The 26,936-nt window shown below is 40.1% G+C and overlaps 1 protein-coding gene, 1 long non-coding RNA gene and 1 pseudogene across 3 annotated transcripts; 2 read left to right on the forward strand and 1 right to left on the reverse strand.

Annotated features, from left to right (window-relative positions):
- Window positions 1–270: 270 nt before the first annotated feature.
- Window positions 271–2,446, forward strand: LOC148102624 (uncharacterized). 2 transcript variants are annotated; one of them, XR_015719194.1, is made up of 5 exons: window positions 271–863; window positions 981–1,090; window positions 1,181–1,289; window positions 1,376–1,446; window positions 2,258–2,446. It is a non-coding gene; the product is annotated as an uncharacterized LOC148102624 (long non-coding RNA). The 2 variants fall into 2 exon arrangements; XR_015719195.1 differs by lacking the exon at window positions 1,376–1,446 and having other exon boundaries at window positions 2,258–2,293.
- A 2,043-nt stretch (window positions 2,447–4,489) lies between these two features.
- On the reverse strand, window positions 4,490–5,753 carry LOC148102625 (uncharacterized; annotated as a pseudogene).
- A 5,548-nt stretch (window positions 5,754–11,301) lies between these two features.
- Window positions 11,302–23,628, forward strand: LOC102780809 (nicotinate-nucleotide pyrophosphorylase [carboxylating]-like). Its single transcript, XM_006799625.3, has 5 exons — window positions 11,302–11,434; window positions 15,844–16,100; window positions 21,143–21,453; window positions 23,160–23,291; window positions 23,366–23,628. Exons 2-5 carry the CDS (start codon window positions 15,845–15,847, stop codon window positions 23,591–23,593), a joined length of 927 nt encoding a protein of 308 aa, XP_006799688.2. The 5' UTR covers window positions 11,302–11,434; window position 15,844; the 3' UTR covers window positions 23,594–23,628.
- The last annotated feature ends 3,308 nt before the right edge of the window (window positions 23,629–26,936 follow it).

A 26,936-nucleotide genomic window follows, 5' to 3' on the forward strand; every position in this document is an offset into this window, starting at 1 on the left:
TATTTGCATTGTTAACTGCACATATTGAAGCTCATAAGAAAATGTTTGCTTACATTCGTAGATATGGAGAAGAAGTGGGAAGAGATTTACGCGTTCATTTCTGCGGGCTCCTACCCTTCAGGATATGACAAGGCTCAGACGCAAAACCTCAGAAGATATGCCTCAAAATTCAAACAAAAGGGTCAGTAATTTATTGTTAATACTAACAACTCATATATGTGGTTAAATTAATTTCTAAATATATATTGTTTTACTGCAGATGGAGAACTCTTTGTTGGAACCAGAAGAGTAGTAAAAACCATGGATGATGCCAGGAAGATATTTCATGAGTTTAATTCATCTCCAATTGGAGGACACACTGGCACACACAAAACGCTAAATGCAGTGTGTTCCAGATTTTACTGGTTTAGTATGACAGTTGACATTAAAACATGGGTATGTATTAACTGTTTGTACTGTTGTTAAATAGCGTTTAAAATAAGCTAGATGTTATATTGGTTATATAGTGTATGTTATGTAAATAAATCTAAACCTTTATAAACTTAAAAATATTCCACAGATGTTGTTTCCGGGTGAGGACATTTGGTTGTGCCCACTGAACTCTGGTGCACACTGGATCCTTGTGGTACATGTTCACACCTCATGTGTTTTTTCTCTTTTTGCTTTACTGTTCTTTTTAGCAGCATATTCTTATTTTGAAAATGCTTACAATTGATTATGTTTACTTAAGTGAGTGTAATACACATATTCTACTAAATACAATTTTTATTTTAGGTTGTCAAAATCTCCTCACAATCTGTACTGCTGTTAGATCCTCTTGGAAATGAAGGTTGTTATGAAAGGAAAGTTATGCGTAACTGGAGGTATTCATCATTCATTAATTATCTGTTTTGGGTTGTTTGGTTTGTGGGGTTTTTTTTTTCTTTTTATTTAGAGCTAAATGCTGGCTACATTTTAAAAACTTGTTTTATTTTTATTAGGAATTTTCTGAAGATGAAAGGAAAGGAAGAGTCCCGAGTGGATTGGAAAATGGAGACTGCCACACAACAAGCAGATGGACTCCAGCAGTTGTGGAGTTTTAGTGTTGAAGGTATTTAATAAGCAATTGTATTTAATTGTATTTATTGTATTTAACTAGAATTAAGTTAATCAATTGCAATTACTGTAACATGTTTTACAGTTTGCCGAACACTACCTTCTGAGTGGAGAGGTTACTAGGGTGCTGTCCACTCCAGAAGCCATTGGGCTGCACCGCACTGAAATTGCTTGCGAACTGCTAGAACATCAAAGTAAGTAGAGTCATGTGCTTTTGTTTTGCAATAGCACTTTCAGTTTTGTTTAAAAACTGTTAGGTTGAACGCCAGTGTGTTTCTAGGTAATGCTGATGACTACTGTGTGGTTTGTTCCATGCTGGAAGCCGATCCTGAGTCCAGTATGATTGAAATGGTAAAACAAATAAACCACAAATGCAATATACAGTAGCTTGCAATAGTATTCGGCCCCCTTGAACTTTTCCACATTTTGTCACATTACAGCCACAAACACAAATCAATTTTAATTGGAATTCCACATGAAAGACCAATACAAAGTGGTGTACACGTGAGAAGTGGAACAACAATAATACATGATTCCAAACAATTTTTACAAATGAATAACTGAAAAGTGGGGTGTGCGTAATTATTCAGCCCCCTGAGTCAACCCATATGGAAAAGATATATATAAATCTTATAAAGTTTGTATCTGTCTTGTGTGAAACTTGTATGAAAAGCATACAAGAGTAAAAACAGATATAAGATCCCTTGAAAAATTATATAATGAAACTTGTATTTTTTGGATACTTACCAAAACAATATATGAAAGTAATGAGAAAGTGGCCACTTTCATGAGTAAACCATGTAAGCCTTATATGATTTACTCATGAAAGTGGCCACTTTCATGAGTTAAGTCATATAAGTTTTTACTATTTCTTTTCCATATGGGCAATACTTTATAGAACCACCTTTATCTGCAATTACAGCTGCCAGTCTTTTAGGGTCTGTCTCTACCAGCTAGAGACTGGTAGAGACATTGGTCTTTCGTGTGGAATTCCAATAAAATTGATTCATGTTTGTGAATGCAATCTGACAAAATGTGGAAAAGTTCACGGGGGCCGAATACTTTTGGAAGCCACTGTAGTAATTATTTTCTCATCAAATTCATAATGTTGGTTAACACACTTCCACCCCCCCCCCCCCCCCCCCCTCCTCTTCCTCTTCAGGTGCAGTGCGAGTTTTGTTCCAGATGGGCACATTTTGGATGTGCTCATTATGACAGCAGCCTGGTGAACTACCTGTGCGACAAATGTGCATAATTTGTACACTGTTTCTTTTTCAGTTCTTTCTCCCTGTGTTCTGTTGGATCTATAAATGTCAAATATATGTATCTGTAAATATATTCAGTAAATGTATACTGTAACTATAATGGAGTGAGTTCATTGTCAAAGTTTATATAGTCAGGTGTTCCAATCACTTCAATGGTGACAGCTGTATAACTTAAGCACCTTGGCATGCTGACTGCTTCTACAAACAAGTGCCAAAACATGCTACCTTTGTTATTCTAAACTAGAAGCATAGTCTGACGGGAAGAATTACGTGCCAAAACATGCTACCTTTGTGAATGTGACCTACAAGCACACTTTAATGGGTAAAAAGAAGTGTCAAACCATACTGGCTTTATGAATATCAGCTACAAACATACTCTGATGGGCAAAGTTAAGTGGCAAACCGTCATACCTACTTAAATTAGTGCTGGAATTATTGTTTGGCAGCAGAAATGTGCATAAATTATGTACAGTAGGACGTTTTGCCAAAGTAGGACTGTTTGTCAGAGGACACCGTAAAATTATCCTAGGGGTGGACGTTTTGCCAAAGTAGGATGGTTTGTCAGAACACCGGTCCAAGTGTGAACTGAACTTCAGGTAAGAAGTTGTGACCTGCAGTCTATCTGGGTCAGATATAAACCAAGTTTAGGTGAAGTTTATTTTCATTATTCTGACTTTTTCCGTACTGCGTACTAGCTAGCATGACGGAGTTTCTATACAGCTGGGTGGGTGCTGATGTTGAACTTTATTTTGTTCATAAGTTATTAGAGTTGCCAACTGTCCCGTCTGGTATTCAGAGAAAATATCACGCGTTTCTTATTGAGGTGAAAAAGAACAGTTTGTCCCGTAATTCAGCTACAATGAAAAAGGCACAAAGCTGGATTTATTCTGTGTTTGCTGCACAGCTGCCTCTTCTTCTTTCATTCTCCCCCCTCCCTCTCCCGTTTCTACTTCAATCATGAAAACTGATCAATGATCAGCTGATTGGCTCTCTTGTTTGTTTATCGCCCACTTTGCGCCAGAAAGAGAAAACCAGCCGATGTTGCGCTAAACAACAGCAGCACGTTTAAGCTTGATCAGCTGTTGTTAGAATTTATTTAATATTAATTTCTAGTATCAGCTGATGTTTGCTGGAGCCACAGCTGGAAAAAAGCTGCTGGTCATGATATCGGTTTGGATATGTGGTGAGAGGGAAACATGAAGATGAAACCAGGAGACGTCCTTACTGAATCATCAGAGCTGAACAGGTGATGGAGAAACAGGTTTACCTTTTAGGTGACATGAATGAGTTGAAGGGAAGTTATGAACTGTTTCTGAGAGACAAATAACACCAGGATCCTTTTTTTTATGTAGCTGACAGCTGGTAACTGTGCAGGTGCGGATCTAGCAAAGTTTTGCCAGGGGGGCCAGGTAGGGCATTAACAGGGAGAGGTGGGCACAAGGAAATACTTTTCTTTCTTATTCTCATTTAAAATGTCTAGCTTTTAATAAATAATTATCTGAATCTTACAACAAACGATTGATAGATTGATGCAAATATACCATCAAGACAGTGAACATCACTGTCACAACAGCGTTTGTTTTCATTCAAAGGCTTTATGATTTTTCCTATAATCGTGGGCCGGTCTCTAGTCAAAATGCCCGGGCCAATTTTTTGTCCCAGTCCAGCCCTGTAAGCAGCTCATCTGCAGTCTGGTGTTACCTACATCTTCCTATTCAGAAGGCAGAATTTCCGAGTTCTGAGTACAATCAAAGCACCACGACTGCAGTTTTTGTGTTGGATGTAAAAAGGCGCACATGAAGCTGTGACTGTGAATCATGGCAGCAGTCAATGACGGTCCAGGCGTGGGATTTCTCTCGTGGAAATATGCACATTATCTTTTCCTTTCTATTGGTAGGTGGCACAGTGCACTTGTGGCAAGTAAGCAAGCTAGAAGACTGGCAAAGTTATGGAAGCAACACATTAACAAGAGAATTCTGAGTAAAACCAAAGTTACTTTCCCTAGTAACTAGTTACTTTGAAAGTAACGAGTAACTTGAAGTAACTGAGTTACTTTTGGTAGAAGTAACTAGTAATGTAACTAAGTTACTAATTTAAAGTAACTTACCCAACACTGGTCCTGAGGGTTGTCCACATGGATGTTAAAATCCCCAACAATAATTACACAGTCGAAATCAACACAGATCACAGACAGCAGTTCACTGAGGTCATTAAAAAAGTCTGTGCAGTATTTGGGAGGCCTGTAAACATTAAGAAACACAACTTTGGATGGAGCCTTCGGCTGTAAAGCCACATATTCAAAAGACTGAAAACTTCCAGGAGATAGCTGCTTACATTGAAATGATTCATTAAATAAGACAGCAACCCCTCCTCCTCTCCTGCTCACCCTGGCCTCACTGATAAAACTGTAGTTAGGAGGGGTCGTCTCGATGAGAACAGCTCCACTGTTACTTTGGTCCAACCAAGTTTCAGTTAAAAACATAAACTCAAGGCTGTGCTCAGGTGGTAAGGAGGAACTAAGGGGGGCGAGGCTGGGCAATGTAACTTCGATTGCTCTGTTGAGGGCGGGCTCGATGGCGAACCTTTGGTTGCTCTGGTGGGGGGTTTATGGGGGACAAAAAGGGATTGGGCCGGGGGGGTAGATCTGAGCCCAGCATTGACCCGCTCCATCATCTCCTCAGTGAATTTCAGGTGTGGGGAGGAGGGAGAAAGGGAGGGGGAGGAGGGTGATGGCCTGTCAGGGGTTGGGGGGACTGGGGAAGGTCGTGGTCCCTGGTCCTGGTCGTTGGTGTTGTTGAGAGAGTTGGAGGCAAATAGGGACCCCTCTTCTTGCCTCTGATGAGGCTCCTCCTTAAGGTTTCTGCTGGGCTTTGTCTGTTCTTGGAGTACTGTTTGTTCCTCTTTATGAGATAACTCCTCGTTTATCTCAGCCTTGGCACCAAGCACAGATGGATGACATATGGAATAAAACAAGTTGGAGGTGAACAGTTTCACCCCTGACTTGTTAAAATTAAATCCATTTGCTTTAAACAGATGCCTGCATTCCCAAAAAATATTAAAATTGTTGATAAAATGCACTGAGTGGTCAGTGCATGCTGATATCAGCCATTTATTCAGTGCAAACAACCTGCTGAATCTCTCATCTCCTCCTCTGATGGGCGGTACAGGTCCACTGATGAATACAGCTGCATTCAGAGAGTTTACAGTATTTAATAATCCAGTAAAGTCCCGCTTCAGAACCTCCGACTGTTGTTTGGACACATCGTTTGACCCTGTATGCAGAACAATGTTTGTCACAGTTGGATATTCATCTGCAATTTGAAGAATTCTCTCCTTCAGGTTGTTGACCATATCCTTAGGAAAGCAGAGGACTTTAGTGTTCTTACCGCACATCCTTTGTACATCCTTTACGGCGGAGTCACCCACAATCAGAGTTTCAGGCCTAGCCTTTAGCTTTCCCCGTGGCCTTTCACTTTTCAACAGATTTTCAGACCTTACTTCGCTACTTTTAGATGGATGGTTGTCCGATATAGATCCAGGGTCCTTTGATAGTGGAGCAAATCTGTTCTGCAGTTTGACATTCAGTTGTTTTGGAGGTTTGTTGTTAACCTTCCTATTCACGGTTGTTTCCTCCCGTATACAGGGGTAGAAGAGCTTCTCTGTCTCGTAGGAAGTGAAGGCCAGTCGGTTTCAGAGATTTCAGCTCGCTGTGCCCTGCCTGTGATACGTCCTCCCCCTTCCAGGAGACATGATTTATGTCTTGGTTTTGCACCAAGACAGTCCAAGGGGGGATTATCGCTTGAGGATTTATAATAATGCACAGAGTCTACTTTCTTGGTCATGTTATCTGTGCTCCTTAGCTGTGTACTAGCTTGCTCATCGCCATTGTTTTGAATCAAAGGCAAGGTTGTTTCATTTCCACACAGTCCATTTACTAATGGAAAAGGGTCTATAGAGTCCCAAACATAAGCAAGAGGGTAGGATTCTCTTGCAAAGAGAAATAAAACCAACAAAACCAAGGCCACTACAGCCTCCTAAAGCTTTACTAGCAATATAAATCTCACCCCTCCATACCCCCTGCTCCCCCACCACTGGTCCTGCAAATGATGAAGGAAAAAAATAACATAACATAAAATAAAAATGGCGCAGATATGTGCATGTATGTGTTGTGTGTAAGCTGATGTGCAGGCAGGAGTGGTAGTAAGGAGGACCCAATGTGCTGACACTCAAAAGCAAAGCTTGATTCAGCTTTATTGCTGGATGGTAGAAAACAGAAACCTAACTGAACTGAGAACATAAACTAAGCAACAACCCAAGTGAAAACACAGGGCTTAAATACACAGAGGGAGCAATCAGTGAATGAGAGACAGGAGGGAAACACAGCTGGGACAAATAAGGGCTGACGAGACAAGGGAAGCAAAACCGGATACATTAACATGAGACACGGACTTTCAAAATAAAACAGGAAACAAAACACAGAAACGCTGACTTGACAAGGGGCGACGGCTGACAGGGGAGAGTGACACAGAGACATAAACAATAAGACAGAACTCTAACAAAGAAACCAAAAGACTAGAAATGATAAAGAATATCAAATTCAAAGTTCAATAATAATGAAAACTCAAAACTCTGGGTTGATGACCCAGGTCTCCTAACAGTACAGGTTACAGAAGTGCAGCCTGTTGATTTGAGCAAATACTCAAAACTGCCACTGAACAAAAAGTATGGAAGTGTGACGCTTATGTATTGGGAAAAAAGAGACTGAAGAATGGAAAAGTTGGAAAAGTCAAGGGGAGCAACTGTCTCCGTCTCCTGTCACATCCCTACCAAACTGGATGAGATGTGACAGGAGGCCATTTATAATCTTCAGTCTGCTTTTGATACCTTTCATTAAACATAAGTTTGTCTATTGTTTCATTGACTGAGTGTCACAGAGCGCGACGTTTCATCACAGCTGATTCTTTCCTAATTCATCACATTATCTTATGTAATAATCAAAAAATGCTCAGTTTCTGTTACATTTAAACATAGTAGTTACAATATCTGGATACAGCAGTTTGTCATTTGTCTGTCTGAAAGATAGACAAATATATATTCTGAATATATTCTGAATATTCTGAAAGATTAGGTTTTTTCAATGTGAAAGACACATGCAATGTATTTCCATGCGTAAGAATGTGAGTAATAGTCTTTAACAAGAAAACTCATGATGCTGGGTTTCAGTTTTGCAACTTCCTGTTTTATTTTTGTAATTCTTAATGAAATTACACTGTGGTAACCTTCACGGGTTTGGTTTACCTCCTTTTGGATTAGTCACTTACACTGAGTAATCCCACCTGTGTTGTCTCTCATACCTGTTTCCAATAAGAGACAGGATCCAAGATCTGTGGCCTTAATAAACACTTTTCTAAGTGTTTCTAAGAGCCTTTCACAGAGTCAGTCACTAGTTTTAGGCCATATTGAATAAAGATAAAGTCCATTTTGTAAATCGTGGTCACTCTAAGAGTCAGAAAAGACATTAAAACTGAATGTATGTACCATTGTCACATATACACACACCAGTGTTGTTAACCACTATTCACGAGTTTATGCAGAAAGTTCACAGCCATGGATGTGAAAATGACAAAAGACAAAGATGTGGGGTCAAATTTTCTTTCTTCTTCTTTTTTTTTTTGTAAATAACATACACAAATCTTTACAATGATAAAAGACGTTGTAGATTCTCAATCCAGTCAGGGACCACAGAATTGTGCAAGCGCTGTAAGAGGAAATTCAGAAATAGTTCAATGCTTTGTCTAACAACTGCACTTCTAGGGAGTAACAACTACACAATTGTGAGGTTAAAAATGTCTCTATGATTAGAAGACACACAGCAGGTCTCCTTGTCCCTGTCTTTACAAACACTTCAGCAAAAAATATTTTTTACCTCCATCTAATCAAAACTGCAAATCAAAGAGTGAATAAGAGCCTTGTAAGAACCACTCTCTGGTGTTGATGATAATATAAATCTGTTAAGTTACAAAGTTCTTTCCAAGGCACGGAATAGATAGATCATAAAATTATTGATTGGTAATTTATTTCAACATGTGAACAATATACAAGTACATTTAGAAAAGAAAATAAGAAAGAAAAAAAAATACTGTACAAATTACATACAAAAAAAATTACTAATTTACATGTTGAAAGGGAAGAAGTAAACACTTATTTAATCCCACCCCTTTGCCATAAATTATCAGTTAATATTTAGTCAGCTTCCTTACTGATATAATTTGTAATAAAAACAGTGAACAGATTTCTGATATATTATATACTATAATATCACATCATGAGGTTTTTTTTGTTTTTTTTTTAAATAGAGACATTCACTTAATTTAAATATTTTCCTTTTCTTTATAGTTCGAGAAGATCATCTTTTTATAACTCTTTTCGAACAGTTTTATGTTTGGACATTGATTTAATTCCATATTCAGACTGTTCCATAGTTTCACTCCATGAACAGAAACACAAAAGGCTTTTCTTGTAGCACGTACCTTCATTGTTTTGAAGTTACAAAAACCCCTTAAATTATAACTTTCTTCTTTTAAAAAAAACATACTCTGAATATTACCTGGCAGTTCTTTATTTTTTGCTTTGAATAGAATTTGTTCTGTTTGGAATTTCACTAGAAAATTAGGAATAAGAACAAACAATACAGTTTAATATGCAAGCTTGGAAACACATTTTTTTTAAAAAAGGCGTAAAAAGAAATAAAGAAGATTAGTAAAATAAAACCAAATCTTTCCCTTTTAGTTTACAGCTCCTTCAGAAATACATAAAACATCTCTGGCCAAGGTCATCGAGCTTTAAGGAGGCTCATATGCACCCGAGGGGTCAAAATATATCTGATTTGTTTTTAATTATTATATAAATTCTTCATCTTGTTAAAGTCTTCTTGAGATTTAAAATGTCTTTTTAAAACAGACTACTTCTAATCATAAACCATCACAAATACAGCTTCACAGATGACAAACATGTAAACATAACTTTAAGAGCAGTCACAAAACCAAAAGGAATACAAACCCAATTCCAAAAACGTTGTATAATGTGGACGTGATAAATCTAAATAGAAAAAATGCAATTGTTTAGCCAGGCTGGCACAGAGTCAGAGCCTTGTTGAGGCAAGCACTCATTTAACCTTAACTAGCAATGACTCCATGAATAACCTTTACCCTTTATAAGTGGTCCACGTTGCAAAGTGGCTCTTTCCACAGATTGCTTTTATTTTTACACATCTCTGTTTGGGCCGGTTCCTGCAGACGCACACCTGCATGTCGAAAGAGCATAATGAGGTTTTTGCTCTCACAGCATTTTAAAAATGTTCATTCTGTTGAAACTCTGCATTAGTATCCAGCTCTGACAATTTCACTTCCTTCTTTTTCCAGGAAAACAAGGTGTGGTATAGTTAAACCTTTTCTCTTTTTTTAGCCAATTTTGGCTGGAAGCATGCAGATTTAAAGGAACCAGTCCAAGCAGAGATAAAACATATTCCAAGTTTTACTTTGGAAACCAGTTTTTTAATGTGTGAATGACAAATTCTGATTAATACGGTGTGTGCCATGTTCCTGCACTGGTTGGCCTCATTTTCTTACGGTCTCTGAGTCTAGGTAGGAGCCCCGGGGTTCCCACTCCTTGCCCTGTGTCTGCCTCTTCAGAGTGGTAATCAGTCCCTAGTGGGTTTCCTGTGCTGTTCTAAGTGCTCTATCCAATCCAATCCAATCAATCCAATTTTATTTATAAAGCACTTTAAAATACCCAGCACAGGAACAAAGTGCTGTACAGAAAATAAGTTAAAACAATAGAATAACAGAAAACAGCAAAATAAATAAATAAAACACATAAAATTAAAACAGCCCTATATTAAAACAAAAACAAGATAAAACAGCATCGAATCACCTAAAAACAACTAAAATAAAAAATAAAAAAACAACATCTCACGTGGTGTCAAAGGTCAGGGTAAAGAGGTGGGTTTTCAAGAGTGACTTAAAAACAGATAAAGAACTGGCCTGTCTGATCTCTAAAGGAAGCTCGTTCCACAGTTTTGGAGCTGCTTCAGCAAAAGCACGATCTCCTCTAAGTTTACGCCCAGTCCTGGGTATCTTCAGGAGCAGCTGATCAGCTGACCTGAGAGAGCGAGTGGGTGTATAAGGCTGTAGCGGCTCAGAGAGATAAGATGGAGCTAGGCCATGGAGAGCTTTAAAAGTAAATAGTAAAGTTTTTGAGTGTTCTTGTCTCTCTGGTGTTTCATGAGTTTCTGAAAAGCAGTTCAGGCCTCAGAATCTTTTATCTGTCCCTGTTCAGCTGGTCATTTCCTGTTGAATCCTCCAGTGGGTGACTCGCGTGCCTGCCCATCCTCCTATCACCCTCATCTACCACCCCAAAGCAAACCAGTGGCTCTGTATAATCATCCTTCCCACACATCTCCAGGTGAGGAACCTCGCTCACCTTGCATGACTCGCCTTGTGGATTCTTTAATAGTCTCACCTGGTCTAACCAAACTCTGCTCTCTCCCGGTGAGATCTCCCTCCATCCTGTCCAATCTCCCAGCTGTCCTCGCTGACATCCCCTCCTGTGCTTGTTTTCTTTGAGTTAAAGAAGCTGTTGAACCGTATCACTGGGAAGGGGCCCAAACTCACTTCTCTTTGGCTCTTAAAAACCAAAAAAAAGTTCTGTTCAATGTTATTGAAATGCTAGAATTACTAGAACTAGAAGTCAAATAATGCCTAATCTATTTTAATCACAATAGGACCAGGTGGCTCATTCACTGAATCTCTAACCTGTAATATTTTATTGACACACTAAAAAGTCTCGGCGTGTTTTTCGGATGTATTGGCTGAAAACTTTATCGCAGGTCATTTTTACAAATAAGCAGCCTGACCTCAGCAACCTTTAAATCAGACGTGGTCTAAAGGATCATTGTGAAAGCCTGCGGTGTTAACTCTTGTAAACATTCCAACATGGACTTGGGGTCAAATTCCACGTTAACATTTTTCCAGTGGCTCTCTGTGCTCACTTCTACTTTGTGACTAGAAGGAGACGTAAGTAAATATTTTATTTACTTTTATCGCGCTGTTCCAATCATAAAACAGACTTTGAATACGCAGTGATTGTAATTATCCTTCTGCTCAACATGTTTTTGTGAAGGTTAGATTGAAGGAATGATAATAGTAAAAAACATGTTTTGAAGCATTTAAATGTGCATTAAAACTGTACATTTAGTGTTTTAATAAAATCTGGTTAATAAGGACGTTTTACTTTTGATCGTTACGGTTTTAATTAATGTTTTAAATTAACATTTTACTGTTTTATTGGATTGAGTTACACTTTAGAATTCATTTTAGTACTTGTACTGTTTTATTATTTAGCATTTCTTATTTTAATGTTGTCTTATTGTATCCCTGTTTTGGGTTTTTCTGGAGATGTTCCTGTTTAAATTTGTTTTACATGAAAAACTCTTTATATAATTTTTTATATGGCAAAATTTGTCATGGACAGGGAGCAACTAAAACCTAGACTGGGAAAAACTAATGAACAAACCTGAAAACATAAGGACACGGAGAATAGAGAGCAGAGAGCCGCGGAGGTTTACCAAATTACACAGACGAGCCGACAACGAACATAGGCTGTATAACAATTCAGCGTCTATTCAGTTCAATTCAATTCAATTTTATTTATATAGCGCCAAATCACAACAAATGTCGCCTCAAGGCGCTTCATAGATACAGAGAAAAGCCCAACAATCATATGACCCCCTATGAGCAGCACTTTGGCGACAGTGGGAAGGAAAAACTCCCTTTTAACAGGAAGAAACCTCCGGCAGAACCAGGCTCAGGGAGGGGCGGCCATCTGCTGCGACCGGTTGGGGTGAGAGAAGGAAGACAGGATAAAAGACATGCTGTGGAAGAGAGACAGAGGTTAATAACAGATATGATTCAATGCAGAGAGGTCTGTTAACACATAGTGAGTGAGAAAGGTGACTGGAAAGGAAAAACTCAATGCATCATGGGAATCCCCCGGCAGCCTACATCTATTGCAGCATAACTAAGGGAGGATTCAGGGTCACCTGGTCCAGCCCTAACTATATGCTTTAGCAAAAAGGAAAGTTTTAAGCCTAATCTTGAAAGTAGAGATAGTGTCTGTCTCCCGAATCCAAACTGGAAGCTGGTTCCACAGAAGAGGGGCCTGAAAACTGAAGGCTCTGCCTCCCATTCTACTTTTAAATACTCTAGGAACAACAAGTAGGCCTGCAGAGTGGGAGCGAAGTGCTCTAATAGGGTAATATGGTACTACAAGGTCATTAAGATAAGATGGGGCCTGATTATTTCTGGCCCCATCTGCGTCTGCAGCCTTAAAGGCCGCATTTTAAGGCCGATTACGTCACCGCGACGCGACGAAGGCTGTCCCAATTCGAAGGCTGCTCGACATGCGGCCCTCAAATGCGTCCTTAATTTCCCTGAATTTTAAGGACGTGGCGGTGTAGACTTCGTGGCCCAACATTTCCCAGAATGCATAGCGCGGCGGTGGGTGTGGATAATTTTGCCGGGAAAAAAAAAACGGCGGATGAGGGGCGCCCGAAGAGTAAACTTTAAGTAAGTACTGAATATTATGTCACTTATTTATGTGCAAATGTTTAATAACGAAGATCATTAAAACATTCCTGTTGGCCACATGTCGGCAAAGTTATGTGACATTAGTGACGTTTGTACTAACTTGGTTTTAAAGCCTTTACTTTAAAATATACGCCGTTCAATAGCTGAGCTTAATGTTACAGAGAATGATCAAAGTTCATGTAGAAACAAACAAACAAATGAACAAAAGATTTTCTCCTTCATTTCTGTCAAACAAAGCTGTATGAAACGTTTCCAGCTGTTAGTATCATGGTTGCTAGGCAAACTGGGCAGCGCAACGGAGGCTAGACCGTCCCATTTCACAAGCCTCGCACTTCCGGCCTTAGAGGTCTTTAAGTACGCGGCCCTTGAGGATCGTTGAGGCTGCAGACCCTGAAAAGGGATACAGCCACAACAGACCTTCAAAGTAAAACAGGAAATTCACAAACTGTTCTACAACACAAACTCGGGCACATGAACAGAGCACGGGGGGGAGAACACAGGTAGGAATAATAAAACACTAAATACAAGAACTAAATGCTAAGAACTAATACAAAATCAGGAGAAACTAGAAAATAATAACAATAAACTCATAACGCTGGGTCAGCGACCCAGAACCGTGACAAAATTAACAAAACATTTCCATAGAGGTTTTATTTCTTCCCTTTGTATATATTTTCTGTTTACTTGTAAACCCATCTGTTAGTGAGAGCCACTACAGTCACAATAAGAGGATATTCTCACCTGCAGTAATTCATATTTAGCAGTTCAGCTCTGTTCAGGGACCTAAATCATTAATGCTATCATCTGATGTAAGTTTATGATGTGGCATTAAGATCATCTGTTTAAACTTGAATCCATGCCTTCCTTAAACTCATATTTGTTTGATTAATGTGTCCACTGACTTTAAATCAACTTGATAAAACTTTTTTTTGAAATCGTGGGTGCAGCTTTCATCTTGTTTCAAACGTCTGTGAGACTCATTGGTTCTGAACTTTGACCTGACTTTTTCCTTTGTCTTTTTTTTAGTTTTAGTTTTGAATCCTGAACCAAGATTACAAAAGATTACAAGATTACAAAACACAACACATTTCCTTCCAGTGATGAAAGAGCACTTCTTGTTTTTCACTGCCATGCCTCAGCCAGAGTTATATGTTAAAATCACATGAATGTCTGAGTGTCTTTTAAATGACAAAATTGTCCACGTGCACAGGAATCAGGCAAATGCACATGTCCTGAATCAATTTACTTGTGTTTCTATAGTGCCAATCTCCAGATTCCAGATGTTTTATGGTGCAAGGCTGCGAACACTACTCAGTGATAGTGGGGAGGAAGAACGCCCCACTATTTAACAGGACAAAACTGTCAGAAAAACCACACGTTTTTCATCTGTAGAAAATCAGATTGAACGTGTAGAAGTGGATTAAACTACCAGCATGAGTAATACAGTGTATCACACAGGGATCTTTTGCTGTAGATTTCACCATATCTCTCTTCCCCTCACTCCTTCCCCCTCCTCTGCCCTTTGTTCTGAACTTTTTCAGAACAAATTACCTCACTGAGCTGAAGACTAAGATCGTCCCGCCTCCCCCGAGAAAAACACATTTCCTCTTCTCCACTTCTAGAATTAGTGTCTCAATTTCACATCATAAATAGCACTTAAATGAAGTTGTTACTTTAATTATATACCTATGTCCACCTGAAAGCAAAAATGTGACGATGGTAGAGAGAAAGAACTCCCATATAACAGGAAGAGGCCAACACCAGGGAGGGGCAGCCATCTGCTGGGCCCAGTTACAGGTGAGCGACAAAGAGAGAAGGACGCAAACGTCAGGAGAGTGAACGCAAAAGTTAATGACATTTAGTGAAAGTGTACAAATCCATGACGAGTATAAAGAGGGTAATAGAGGAAAATACGCACTGCACCATGGGAAGTCTTACAGTAGTCTGAGCCTATATCAAGATAACTAACACTGAGCCCAACCTCGACCTTTGTCAAAAAGTAAAGATTTAAGGCCGATTTAAATCCTGTCCTGAATCAAAACTGAGAGCTGGTTCCACAGGAGAAGGGCCTGAGGAAGAACCACAGTGTGAGAGTGAAGCACTCTACTGTCATATGAAGTGTTTAAGCTATGATGTGGCCTGATTGTAGAACTTTGTGTGAAAGATGAAACATTTTAATTAAGTTCTGAATTTAATAGACATCCAGTGAAAAGCAGCTAATATCAGACAAATACAATCTCTCCACAGTGAAACTCACACTGTGGACTTTCAGGGTTGAGTTAAAGTTTTAGGGTAAGGGCAGAAATAACAAATAATATTTGCTTGTTTGTTAAAGCATCACCTGTTTCCTGATTATAATTTTTTTCTGTGCAAATGAAATAAGGCAGAATTCCACAGTGGCTCAGAGAAAAACTCACACAGCTTTACAAATAAGATGGAAATGATGTATGCCTGTGTATATACACACAGTGTCAGTCATTGATCTTCACTTTTGCATATGGATGAAAGTGTGTGCCACTAGATTTCTGTTCCTTGAGGTTTTCACAGGCACTATTCTCTTTCTAAGTGTTTTTGATGGCAATATAAAGATTAATATCCACTATTTGTGATTTTCTATAATTCCTTCACTACCATTCTTTACTAGAAAGAAAACAAGAACAGAACAAGATTTAGATTGTCTACATGCTCAGAATTGACTCAAATCATTCATTCATATTGTCATTAAAGGACAAGAAAGCACTTTGACTTTGACTTATGATCAGCTTTCATTTCTCATTTTCATGTCAACATTCCCAGCAACTAAAGTTTCTCATCACTTTCTTTTCTCTCATTTGTAGTATGTCTCCACCATGCCGACACCCGGCTGCGCACTCAGTCCCACACCACACCCTGACCCGGCTGGCACGGGAGTGGCTGGCAGAGGACACGCCAAACTTTGATCCTGCAGGAGTGTGTGTGGGCTCACGGGAAGTGGAAGCAAGGTTGCTGTGTAAAACTCCACACAGCATCCTAGCTGGGTGTCCCTTCTTCACAGCAGTGTTCACTGAAGTGGGCTGCACAGTGGACTGGATTTACCAGGAAGGCGCTGAGATCGGTAGGCATTGCATACTTCCTTCCATAGCGGTAAAATACTAGAAAAGTTCTGTGAATTTGTGTTTGTGACCTTTGCAGTAGCAAAGAACAACACATGAGTCAGATAGCAGATAGTGAATGGAAATGTATCATGTATTCTTTGGGCCTTCAGAAGCCAGTTTAACATCTAACAGAAAAGGTGTGAAACCACATAAAGCTAACTTGCTGCCGCCTCTATTGCCCCACTTGTTACTTTTAGGCAAGGCAAGGCAAGGCAAGTTTATTTGTATAGCACAATTCAACAACAAGGTGATTCAAAGTGCTTTACAGAGACATTAGAAACAAAAACAAATAAAAAGCATGATTTAAAATTGATTAAAACAAGCAAACAAACTAACTAATTAACAAACAAACAAACAAACAAACAAACAAAACAGTATATAAAATCAAAACAGATAAAATCAGGACAGTAGATAAAATCAGTAGTTAAAATGTAAGTTTTGAGTGCGGATTTGGTGCTTTATTCAAATGCAGCTGAGAACAGGTGAGTCTTCAACCTGGATTTAAATAAACTGAGTGTTTCAGCTGATCGGAGGCTTTCTGGGAGTTTGTTCCAGATATAAGGAGCATAAAAGCTGAATGCGGCTTCTCCGTGTCTGGTTCTGACTCTGGGAACTGATAAAAGACCGGATCCAGATGACCTGAGGGATCTGGAAGGTTCATACTGGGTCAGGAGGTCACTGATGTATTTTGGTCCTAAACCATTCAGAGCTTTATAGACCAGCATCAGAACTTTAAAGTCTATCCTCTGACGGACAGGCAGCCAGTGTAAAGACCTCAGAGCTGGACTGATGTGGTCCACTTTTTTGGTCTTAGTGAGGACTCGAGCAGCAGAGTTCTGAATGAGCTGTAGTTGTCTGACGGATTTTTTAGGTAGACCTGTAAAGATGCTGTTACAGTAATCAAGCCTACTAAAGATGAATGCATGGACTAGTTTTTCCAGGTCCTGTTGGGACATCAGATCTTTTATCCTTGATATATTCTTGAGGTGATAGTAAGCTGATTTTGTTATTGCCTTAATGTGTTTTTCTAAGTTTAGGTCTGCATCCATCACTACACCCAAATTTCTCGCCTGGTTTGTGGTTTTTAGGTGTATAGACTGAAGTTCTCTGGTAACCTGTAATCGTTTTTCTTTGGCGCCAAAGACTATTACCTCAGTTTTGTTTTTGTTTAGCTGGAGAAAATTGTGGCACAACCAGTCATTAATTTCCTCAATGCATTTACCAAGAGCCTGTACAGGGCCTCGGTCTCCTGGTGACATTGTGATATATATTTGTGTGTCATCTGCATAGCTATGGTAGTTTATTTTGTTGTTCTTTATAATCTGTGCCAGTGGGAGCATGTAAATGTTAAACAGAAGAGGTCCCAAGATGGAACCTTGGGGAACTCCACATGTGATACTTGTCTGCTCAGATGTGAAGTTACCTATTGATACAAAGTATTTCCTGTTTTCTAAGTATGTTTTGAACCAGTTTAGTACAGTTCCTGAAAGACCTGTCCAGTTCTCCAGTCGTTTGAGTAATATGTTGTGGTCAACTGTATCAAATGCTGCACTGAGATCCAGTAAAACTAAGACTGACATTTTTCCACTGTCTGTATTCAGACATATGTCATTAAACACTTTGGTCAGAGCGGTTTCAGTGCTGTGGTTCTGTCTAAAACCTGACTGGAAGGCATCATAGCAGTTATTCTGTTTTAAGAAGTAATTGAGCTGTTGAGAAACTGCTTTTTCAATGATCTTACTTAAAAATGGGAGATTTGAGATCGGCCTGTAGTTGTTCATTTGTGTCTTGTCGAGATTGTCCTTTTTTAGTACAGGTTTAATTACAGCCGTTTTTAGTGATTCTGGAAACACACCTGATAATAAAGAAAAATTGACGATCTGTAACAGGTCTGACTCTAAAGTCTTTGAGACCTTTTTGAAAAAACTTGTTGGCAGGACATCTAAACAGCAAGAGGAGGAGTTCAGTTGACCTAAGATGTCCTCCAGGTCTTTGCTGTTAATCGGGTGAAACTGTTTCATGGTGTTTAAACTGTTTTTCGGTGGACACAGTACATATTCTGGATCTGCTGTTGATGTACCAATTGCTTGTCTAATCTTTTGGATTTTTTCTGTGAAGAATTTGGCAAAGTCATTGCAGGCCATGGTCAAATGAAGTTCAGCTGCCACTGACACAGGAGGGTTTGTTAGCCTGTCAACTGTAGAAAATAAGACCCGAGCATTATGACTGTTTTTGGTGATGATGTCAGAGAAGTAGGACCTCCTTGCACTCCTCAGTTGTAAATTATAATTGTGAAGTTTCTCTTTATAGATGTCATAATGAACCTGGAGGTTTGTTTTTCTCCATCTGCGCTCAGCTTTCCTACACTCTCTTTTTTCATTTTTCACTAGTGTGGAGTTTCTCCATGGAGACTTTTTCCTTCCAGAGATAACCTTCACCTTAATGGGAGCAATTGTATCCATTACATTTAACATTTTAGCATTGAAGCTATTGACGAGCTTATTGACTGAACCTCTGGACAGGTCAGGTGTTAATGGGAAGACCTGGTTAAATATCTCACTACTGTATTCAGTTATACACCGTTTTCTGATCACTGCTGTTGATATATTTGTGTGGGCTGAGATTTTACTTACTTTTAGAGACTTTCTGGCCTCTGAAGCTCTGATGATTCAATGGTTGAAGGTCTGAGGGAGGAAAAAAAACCCCTGATAATGAGAAAGTCCCAGGAAACATAAAGGTGATGTAGGTGTAGAAGACTATTTACTGTCGTGGGTGGGTGTGAAACATTCAGCACTATCGAGTGTGTTTGAGTTTTTTGGAGGGTTCTTTTTCTGCTCATTCCCAGCTCATGCTCATATAATTTTTTTATTTATTTTTTACTGGACACCAGAGTAGCTTTGCATGATTCACAGTTCAAAATAATCCGTATTTGTTTTACACTGGATCTTGGTGTGACCTCTCAGCTCATCCTGTCTGAAACAAGCTATTTAACCCATCCCCGCTTAAGACAACTTTCCTCTGATTGGCTGACGTTTAAACAGAAAGTTTGAACAGCAGGTGGGTGGTGTTTCTGTGCTCATCTCCAGCCGTTTGATTGATCAAAACACTGATATTAGATCATTACTCTCTTTGACTTCGAAAAGAACAAAGAGTTAAAAAAGATAGCTAAGGTTGAGTGAACAGTCACCAGCCTTCAGCTCACACAGATTAATTGTTCATACTCTGACATAATCATCATCTGAAAGTTTGGCCATGTTTAATATGAACAACAGTAAATATATAACAGAAAATAATTAAACTGAATAGAATAGAATAATAGTTTAATTGTCCCACAAGAGGAAATTTGGTTGTAACAGCAGCAAAAAAAAACAAACCCCACATATACAAACAGAACAGAAACACACACAATTTTTACATATTTACATCATGGAGAATAGTTACCAAAACAGAGTACTGTACGGTTTTTATAATTAGAGTACAGATAAATGGCAAACCCAGGTTGTAGAGTGCAAACAGAGCAGGATACTGAAAGATGTTTAAATAGTTAAGTAAGTACAGATTGTGTATTGTACCTGTGCATTTAAAAGTAGACATACAACTTCCAAAAAGTTAGTATATATAAACTGAGAAAAGTAGTGTGCAAGTTATAACAGTAGTAGTTGTTCAGTTGATTAGTCAAGTTACAGCGCTGATGTAAACATCTGTTTGTTGGGAGCAGTTTTGATTGCACAGTCTGACAGCTGCAGGGAGGAAGGACCTGCAGAAACGCTCCTTCATGCATCGAGGATGCAGCAGTCTGTCACTGAAGCAGCTCTGCGGTTCAGCAACATTTACGTGCATGGGGTGGGAGACTCTGTCCATTAGAGAAGTTGTTTTGGCCAGAGTCCTTCTGTCTCCCACCACCTGCACTGGGTCCAGGGTGCATCCCAGAACAGAGCTGGTCTTCCTGATGAGTTTATCTAACCTCTTCCTCTCAGCTGCCGATAAACTGCTGCTCCAACATACAACATTGTAAAATATGACAGATGCCACCACAGAGTCATAGAAGGTCTTTAGAAGCGCTCCCTGGACTCCAAATGACCTCAGCCGCCTCAGCAGGTGGAGTCTGCGCTGACCCTTCCTGTAAAGAGCATCAGTGTTGTGGCTACAGTCCAGTCTATTATTCAGGTGAACTCCCTATAAGAGTCCACTACCTCAATGTCCACTCCCTGGATGTTCACTAGTGTCAGTGTGATGGGTCTGCATCTCCAGAAGTCCACCACCAGCTCCTTGGCCCCCTAACTAACAGCCCCCCTTTAAAGTAATTCTAAAGCCTCAAAAACTTTCAACAAGAGACAGCAGGGCTTCATGAAACATCTAAAAACTGTATAAAAAAGATAAATGGAGCCAGCATGAAATCACCCAGTGGTTTGTGGGATTCCAATCTGAACCCTCAAGTTTGGTTTCTGGGTTTTCTTTATCTTTATTTTACTCTATTTGCTAATACAACTTACAAAAACAAAAAACAAACAAACCATAAAAATCACGTTTTCATGTTTTCAAAGAATGCATACATCCAAAACCTGCGCCAATGTTTTTATATGCTTAATATTTTCTCAGTTTACTACATTTAATCTGTATCTGTTGAGAGGACTACATATAATGCAACTGTAGTTCCCAGTTACAGTCATCAATTCCTAATCAGAGCTGTATCACATACACACTAAAATGTGGGCATACAGTATACCTGAAGCAAAATCCCAAAATATTTCCAAGTAACTACAGAACTATCTTTGGTAGGAAAACAACAATGGAGCCAAAAGGCAAAACACAACACTAAAAGAAGATTAATAGCATAACGACATATCTGCTGAAAGTATAGGAACAGGAAATGACATCAACCACTCAACAGGGAACGAATACAAGTTTTTGAAAATTCAGTTTTCTTCTTGTAAATTACTCTCAAAGTAAACTACAAACTTTTATTCAGATCTGTTTTTATATTACCTGCTTTTATCCACAGGTGAAGATGCTGTCACCCTGACGGCTGTGGTGAGGGGCCCGGCAAACTCCCTCCTCCTCGGGGAACGACCGGCTCTTAACTGCCTGGCTCGGGCATCGGGCATCGCCACCCGCTGCTCTCAGCTCCAGGCTATTGCAAAGGCACACGGCTGGCACGGGGAGGTGGCTGGCACGCGTAAGACTACTCCGGGCTTTCGTCTGGTGGAGAAATATGCCATGTTGGTTGGCGGCGTGTCCATGCACAGACAAGATTTGAGTGGGATGGTGATGTTAAAGGACAATCATGTGTGGGCATCGGGAAGTATCACAGAGGTGGGCGCCAAAGATCAGTACATAAAATTTAAGTAATCTAAACTCCAGCATAAAGTTCAGCAGACTGAAAGTAACGTCTTTGATAACGTTGGATCCTGAATTTTGAAGACCTGATTCAAAAGCCTCAAAAACTTTCAACAAGAGACAGCAGGGCTTCATGAAACGTCTATAGACTGTATATAAAAGATAGATGGAGCCACCATGATATCACCCAGTGGTTTCTGGGACCTGAAGATTCAGGTTTGTTTGGGGTTATCTTTATTTTACTCTATTTGCTTATAAATTTGGGGCGATCGTGGCTCAAGAGTTGGGAGTTCGCCTTGTAATCGGAAGGTTGCGGGTTCAAGCCCCAGCTTGAACCGTCTCGGTCGTTGTGTCCTTGGGCAAGACACTTCACCCGTTGCCTACTGGTGGTGGTCAGAGGGCCCGGTGGCGCCAGTGTCCGGCAGCCTCGCCTCTGTCAGTGCGCCCCAGGGTGGCTGTGGCTACAATGTAGCTGCCATCACCAGTGTGTGGATGAGTGGATGCGTAAAGCGCTTTGGGGTCCTTAGGGACTAGAAAAGTGCTATATAAATACAGGCCATTTACCATAAAATTGACATAAATAAAAAAATTTTAAAAATCACGTTTTCAGTTTCAGACCATAAAACCAGGAAAGTATTATCTGAGGTGATAAAATGATTATTTCTTAATGGACTTCTATACCGTCTGATTTATTTTTGCAACCAGAGTCCCTGCCCCTGCCAGCTTTAGAAAGAATGCATCCATCCAAAAGCTACTCCTATAGTTTTGAAAAGGTTTTTGAGAATCAATATTTTCAATACACTGCACTGTTTCTAATGAAATATTTTGATTTTCTGTGCCCTCCTTGCTCCCCTTCCTCACATTCTTTGTCTGTCTTCACTGTAAGTATACAATGAAGGCAAAAACACCCCATAGATTTGTTTTGTAAATTTACAGTTAACTCAGGGAAGTTTATATCAACAACAAACCTCAGACAGCCTGCACATTCAAAACCAAAAGCTTGAGGTAACGGTTTTGACTGTCAAAGGGGCATGTTTCTGTTTGCAACATGCAGTAGACATGTTTTCTTTTGTTTTTGATGCCGTCTGTCATGTGCTGGCAGAGAGGGGACTCAATGCAGGAGACTGAAGCAGGCAAAAATACATGAGAAGGAAGGGTTTGGTTTTTTTTTGCTGTTACCGAAATTCAACAATAAATAAACCCTGAAAGAGGAAGCAAAACAAGAATACATCACAAGAAGTGTGAGTTATAACAGAAGCAGAAGACTGAGGAAAAATGACGAAAGCAGCGACTGGCAGTATCAGTCTGCATACCTGTGTTTGCATTTTGTTTCTAAGGTTATATTTGAGAGGATGCTACGTCTAGGCAAAAAAAATATTCCTGAGTTGAATTTTTATATTAATCTATGTATAATTCTGTTTAGTTTTTATGGGATTTTAAGCCTTAACATAATTTTTAACATAGTTTTACAAAAGTTGTGAAATTATTTTATTTTAAAAAACTGGGATTCACAAGAGGTCATGAGATTACCGAAAGCAGTCGTCCTCTTTGCACAGGAAAGCAAAGCTTGTCTGTTTTACTTTATCTAGATTCTGTAGCTCAGGCCTCACAGCTCTCATCAGGTCAGCTGTGCTCACTAAAAAGCAGACAAACACAAACACACAACCCTGTTTGCTCCCCAGGCGGTGAAAGCTGCCCGCTTGGTGTGCGGCTTCAGCAGTAAGATTGAGGTGGAGTGTCGCTCAGCAGAGGAGAGCAGGGAGGCAGCCAGAGCGGGAGCAGACGTCATCATGCTGGACAACTTTCAACCTCAGGTATTATAGAAACATGAACCCAGGGTGATTGTTGTTTTTGTTCCATGGTTACACTTCTCCTCTTTCACCTGCAGGAGCTCCGAGTCACAGCTCAGGCACTGAAGGAGGAGTTCTCTGCTCTTCTGATAGAAGCCAGTGGAGGAGTCACGCCAGAAAACGTAGCTCTGTATCTCTCCTCACATGTGGACATCGTTTCTCTAGGCTGCATAACGCAGGGCTGCCCAGTGGTGGACTTTTCACTCAAGGTTCAAAAGCCTGATGCTCGATTAAACAGGATGTTTAATCAACCGCGAATTGATTGATTAAAAAAATCACCAATAAAACATTTCTAATAATATGCCAGACTGTGGAAAATGTGATTATTGTGTTAACACATTAATACTTTCCAAGAAAGACTGCATTTAAAGTCGTCTGCGTTTGAGGCCTCTTGTTTGCTTACATGCATTACATGAAATATTACAGCCCGACTGTTACATTCATTACCCCAAATTTCTCAGAGAACCAAAGAGCAACAGAACTTTGTTAAAGTCCAGAATATGATATCCCTAACAGTAGAAACAGTAGAAGCCAAAGGAACTGCGCCGTGAACAGTGTTGGGGAGTAACGGAATACATGTACCGCCGTACGTAGTTAAAATACAAAATATGAGTAACTGTATTCCGTTACAGTTACCGTTTAAAAAGGTGGTATTTAGAATACAGTTACTTTGTTGAAATAAATGGATTACACGGCGGTACTTCCCTGTTTCATATTGTGGCGGGTCAGGACTGTTTGGGTTTTGTTTGACAGCTACGTTCTGTTGTTGGCATGGTTACAGGGTGACGTTCTCTCTCTCTCTGTGTGTTTCCTGGGTGAGAGAGGCCTTTTTGTTGTTGTTGTGCTAAGCTAATAGGCAGAATGCTACAGGCATAGCTCTAAAGAATGTAGCATCATAGGCAGTGTAGTCCGTGCTGCAGGGAGAATGGACTGCCATACCCGTTATGTGTCTGTGAGCGAGGGAGGGAGAAAAAGGAAAAGTATGAGCTGTCATCGAGCAAAAACGGGAGCTGGAAGCATGTAAATATAATAATAACCACTGCAGCCAAGAAGAGAGCCTGACGAGCCCAGTTGTAAGTAAGCTATTAAGACTCGACTGTACACCGTGTTCGTGTTTTCCTCCAAAAACAATAAGTTCCGTTGGAGCAGCCTTTCAACGCCTCTCTCTGTCTCTCGCTAGCAAAGTTGACCCAGACAACAAAGTAAAGCTAGTTTTCAGCTACGAGCCGACACAGAACCCACCGTATTAGCCAGAGGTCCCTTTACTACAGTTCGGAGCCGCGGACCTTCAGTAACAGTAATAAATCACAGCAATAGTACATTCACGTAGTTGTAAACAGCATGATAATATATTAAGTAATCCAAAGTATTCAGAATACGTTACTCTCATTGAGTAATGTAACGGAATACGTTACAGAATACATTTTGGGGCATGTATACTGTAATCTGTAATGGAATAGATTTTAAAAGTAACCTTCCCAACACTGGCCGTGAATGCAGGATAAAGATGAATGAAACTGTTTGAAGTTAAGAAGCAGTAAGATGGATTCTCCTTGCACGCTTAATAGTGCTGAGTGGTAGAAGTAAAGACAAAAGTCTCCTAAATGCCAGGCAGTAGACCAGACCACCGAGAGACAAGTTTCAAATTCAAATTCAAATTTTATTTGTCACACACACAACCATACACAGTATTACATGAGGTGAAATGCTTGTAGCTGTGCAATGCAATGCCCGACCATTAAATGACAGTGGTTTTACAGTATTTACAATTTACAGGTTATTACGAAATTTACAGATTTAACTTAGAAATTTACAGTAAAAAAAATGTGCAAATAGCAGAAAGAGATTATAAATTATAGGAAGTGTGCATGAAGAAAAACCAGAGTGTGTGTAGTGATGTGATGTGTGTGAGAGTCCAGTCCTACACCTGGTTCAGGGCCCGAATAGCCTGGGGGAAGAAGCTCCTCCTCATTCTCTCTGTTTTGGCCTTAAGGGAGTGGAAGCGCTTCCCAGACCTCAACAGTGAGAAGAGTCCATTGTTGGGATGGGAGAGGTCCATCATAATCTTCCTGGCTTTGGACTTGCACCGCTTGGTGTAGATGGACAGCAGGTCAGGGAGCTCTGATTGAATGATGCGTTCGGCCACGCGTTCGGTTGTCTGTCGTGCCTGGTGCTGTTCCCAAACCAGGTGCAGACGTTTCCCGTCAGGATGCTCTCGATGGTGCAGGAGTAAAAGTTCTTGAGCACCTTCAGTGGCAGATGGAAGTCTCTAAGTCTTCTGAGGAAGAAGAGACGCTGACGGGCTTTCTTAACCAGGGTGTTGATGTGACAGGACCATCACAGGTCCTGAGTGATGTGGACACCCAGGTATCGGAAACTGTCCACTCTCTCCACTGGCGTGCCACTGATGATGAGGGGCTTGTAATTCCTTGCCTGCTTTGTAGTGAAGTCCACGATCAGCTCTTTAGTCTTGCTGACGTTTAGGAGGAGGTTATTCTCCTGGCACCAGGTCTCCAGGTTCCTAATCTCCTCCAGGTAGGCCGTCTCGATGTTGTCGGAGATCAGGCCCACAACAACAGTGTCGTCAGCAAACTTGACAATGGAGGTGGTGTCTGATGTGGCTACACAGTCATAAGTGTACAGTGAGTACAGCGGGGGGCTTAAAACACAGCCCTGAGGCACTCCAGTGCTGAGTGAGATGGAGGGGGAGACTTGTTTTCCCACCCTCACTGATTGGGGGTCTGTCTGTGAGGAAGTTGAGGATCCACTGACACAGTGATGAGCTGAGTCCTAGATCCGTCAACTTGGTGAAAAGCTTAGAGGGAATTATTGTGTTGAATGCTGAACTGTAGTCCACGAACAGCATCCTAACATAATTCCCTCTGAAAGTGTCCAGGTGACTCAGGGATGTGTGGAGAGGGTGAGATATGGCATCGTCTGTGGAACGATTAGTCCGGTAAGCAAACTGAAGTGAGTCGATGGTGGCAGGAAGTGAAGAAGTGAAGAAGAAGTGAAGAAGAAGAAGTTTGTTTTGCATCTCGTGGTTAGCACAAGAGCGTTTGGATGTTATTATAATACTTAATATCATATGATTATATTTACAAAGATGCGCTCAGAAGGACCAGTTAAATTTCAAGCTTGTAGGTGGTGGCGACTCCTCTATTTAAAAAAACAAACTTTATTATAGAGATGCATGTTGGAAAATGAACCCTCTTTATTTATAATCTGTGACCCCTTTAAAGTCTTTGCTGATCAGTTTAAAGTGTTTAAAATTGTATTTTATACAGGATGGAGTTATTTTTTTTATTCAAAGTCTAATTCAAAGTGAGCTCTATGGGCGGGTCAGCCTGCACCACACGAGCGTGTCGTGTCCTGTTTCTCAGCCAGATCGCCCCTCATGACTCAAACTCCATGTGATGAGAACAACTTATGTTTACCTGTTAATAGTTTTATATATATTCAAAACAACCTGAAAGCTTACTTGTAAACGAATATTTTATACTATGGAACAGTTTATGCAGCTTTTACTTTCAAGTTTCAAAGAGAACAGCAGACTGTTCTTACAAGTTTTTCACAAGTTCCTCATTTTTATCCAAACACCACCCACCA

This window comes from Neolamprologus brichardi, chromosome 6, assembly GCF_056152115.1.
Source record: "Neolamprologus brichardi isolate AB-2024 chromosome 6, ASM5615211v1, whole genome shotgun sequence".
Lineage (NCBI taxonomy): Eukaryota > Metazoa > Chordata > Actinopteri > Cichliformes > Cichlidae > Neolamprologus > Neolamprologus brichardi.

Bases quoted from the DNA above. Each gene is read 5' to 3' on its own strand.
- LOC102780809 (XM_006799625.3), top strand. From the start codon at position 15,845: ATGTCTCCACCATGCCGACACCCGGCTGCGCACTCAGTCCCACACCAC. The intron at 16,101-21,142 runs GTAGGCATTGCA...TTTTATCCACAG, and splicing joins CCAGGAAGGCGCTGAGATCG to GTGAAGATGCTGTCACCCTG. The intron at 23,292-23,365 runs GTATTATAGAAA...TTTCACCTGCAG, and splicing joins TGGACAACTTTCAACCTCAG to GAGCTCCGAGTCACAGCTCA.